This window comes from Apis dorsata, unplaced genomic scaffold (genome assembly GCF_000469605.1).
Source record: "Apis dorsata unplaced genomic scaffold, Apis dorsata 1.3 scaffold_163, whole genome shotgun sequence".
In the NCBI taxonomy this organism is placed as follows: domain Eukaryota; kingdom Metazoa; phylum Arthropoda; class Insecta; order Hymenoptera; family Apidae; genus Apis; species Apis dorsata.
In genome coordinates this window covers 738,353-740,852 of record NW_006263452.1, presented here as the reverse complement: position 1 = coordinate 740,852, position 2,500 = coordinate 738,353, and the positions used below count along the sequence as shown (strand labels likewise).

At 43.2% G+C, this 2,500-nt stretch overlaps 1 protein-coding gene across 1 annotated transcript in view; it reads right to left on the bottom strand.

Annotated features, from left to right (window-relative positions):
* The window catches only part of LOC102671532 (regulating synaptic membrane exocytosis protein 2), a 63,103-nt gene that overhangs the window by 23,895 nt on the left and 36,708 nt on the right, over nucleotides 1-2,500 (bottom strand). The window contains 2 exon segments of the mRNA XM_031509578.1: nucleotides 1,544-1,591; nucleotides 2,426-2,500. The exon segment at nucleotides 2,426-2,500 is cut by the window's right edge and continues 14 nt beyond it. Coding sequence (XP_031365438.1) covers nucleotides 1,544-1,591; nucleotides 2,426-2,500 — 123 coding nt within the window.

The following is a 2,500-nucleotide window of genomic DNA, read 5'->3' as shown; positions in this document are numbered from 1 at the left end:
TATATATATATATATATATATATATATATATATATACGGGGAGTATATCGAGTGACGTTCGAGTTACGGGCAAATGCAAGAAATTCGAGGAACTTACGGCCAACATATCTTCGATATAACTTGTTTCCTAGAACGTATAAAACGTTTTCGCGACCGTGAATTTGGATTATTCCGGGTTGGTCGTATGGATTACGTATGGATCTTACAGCGATTCGACGATTTTCAGGAAGCGGGGATCTGGCCGGGATCCGGTTTAAGGGGAACGGATTTATAATCCCATGGAAATTCAGATTCAGGATCACGAATTCGGATTCGGATCGCTCCTCGAATCGCTCTAAGACTCGCCGGGTATCCCGTAACTTCCCTTCCATCGCCAGGGTGCGTGTAATGCGATTTTGCGGGCATCCATTCCTCGGGAGGTATATCACAATTCACGTGCAGGACACGTCTCTTGGTCGCACGAGTGAGAGCAACCCCGTCCCACGCGTAGACATGCGTCGTACGCAGCCGGCGAAAGTGGCTCGCGGATGCGTTTATTACGCAGCTCCGCGTGACTGGTAGGATGGAAAGCGCATACGCACGTCTCTAGCGTTGCGTTTTCTCTTCGTGTTCGGTTCCTGAAGGCGTCTGGCGACGATCTCGGTCGATTTATAAAATAAACATAAAAAACTGCTTCACAATTATTCAATCTTTTTTTTTTTTATATACAGAAATTAAAAATTAAAGAAAAAGAAAGAGGGGAGACGCGTATCGCCGTTCCCTCGTGCGTTCGAATGCGAACAGAACGATCGCAAGCAACGTTTAACTATGCTCGCCGTTTGTTCGTCATTCGTTTGTTTTCTTTTTTTTTATTCGTGATCTTAAGTCACGAACGGTGAGTGCAGCTTTCGAAGAGTCTATAAAGAAAAAAAAGAACGGGTAGAATCGCGCAAAAGAATGGCGCATTATACATTATACGTAAGATTTTGAATGCATTGCGTCCTTGGTGCGAGGCCAATGCGAAGGGGAGAGTTACGAAAAAAAAAAAAAAAAAGATTCAAAGTTGTTCGTCAAAGTTGTTGCTCCCATAAAAAAATACTATGTAAAAATCGTAAAAAAAAAAACGGCGGGGTTAGCATTGGGGCAGAGAGGGGAGGGGGAGGGGAAGGGGTTGGTGCATCGGCACTACTTTCTACGGTCTACGATAACATCGATGGATAATACAGAAAGCACGGACGGAATAACAATCCGTAATGGTTCTCTGGTTAAAGCATCGATCTCGATTTCCCGTTGCATCCCCGATAATCGTTGCATTCCCTTGTTCCATTCCGTCCGGGGAATGGCAAATCCTTTCCGGTTTCGCCATCTCCCTTCCGAATCTTCCTCCCCAAGGAAGATTATCGGCAAGAGAAAAAGAAAGAGAATAATACAGCGAAAAGATTCGAAAAAAGGGGGGAGGGGTAGGGGGTAACGAGAGTCAGAATCATGAACCACAACACGGGCGGGGGGTATATAAAACACCGATTATTCAGGGTTCGAGAAATTTAAGAAATTTGAGGCCTACCCCATAGAATACATTTCTTAAGACCTGGAATACGAAAAATCATATAATCTGTGACAATATAGCTATCGCTATCAATGCGCTTAACTATAACTATAGGTATATATAATTAATGGTATCGTGACTTGGGGGGGGAGGAAAAAGGACCCGATCGATATTTCCAATGCTCTCGTGTCAATTCGTGACATTCTTTTTTTTTTTTTCTTTTTCAACAAATTAAAATTTCCCCGATATAGATAAAAATACGACAATACTGTATCTCTCTAAATTAGCTCTAGAAACTTTCTATATATATATATACTACTACGTAATAGATACTACGTGAAGGTAAAATTGTTGAACGATATAACATTGCGCGACCTCTCTTTTCTACGAAAATAATCAAGAAAAACTCGATCGATCATCGTTCAACAATCACACCCCGTGACGAAAGGGACGCGTGCACTCGCCATTAGACCAAGCGTCCCCTTCCTCTCAAACTACTACTCGTTCTCAACAAATTCCCATAGCACATATCCTAAAGTAGTGTATCTCTATCGCCATTGCCTACCTTCTCTACCTTTGTCGTCTAAACGCGCGTTACGCTCCGGGGACGGTTCGAATTATTATCATCATTTTTCTTTCTTTTCTTTTTCTTTTCTTCGAACGCATCCGTCACCGTGTGTCACGCTCTACGTATACGTATATATATATTTATATGTATATATACATATAAATAGCAGGTAGACAGAGAAGAGATAGAGAGTGTGAGAAGAGTGAGCAATCTTCCCGAGAGAGAGCGTGTGTGTCCAACGAGGAATGGAATGGTAAGGATGTAATGGAAGGATAAAGAAAGAGTGTAGAAGAGAGGGGAGGGGATGAACGAAGCGCGAAGCGCATAGTCACCTTTGTGATGCTGCGGCCCGGATATCGTCTCCGGGTGCTTTTGCCTCCACTGGGTCTGCGCGGTCTTCCTCACCG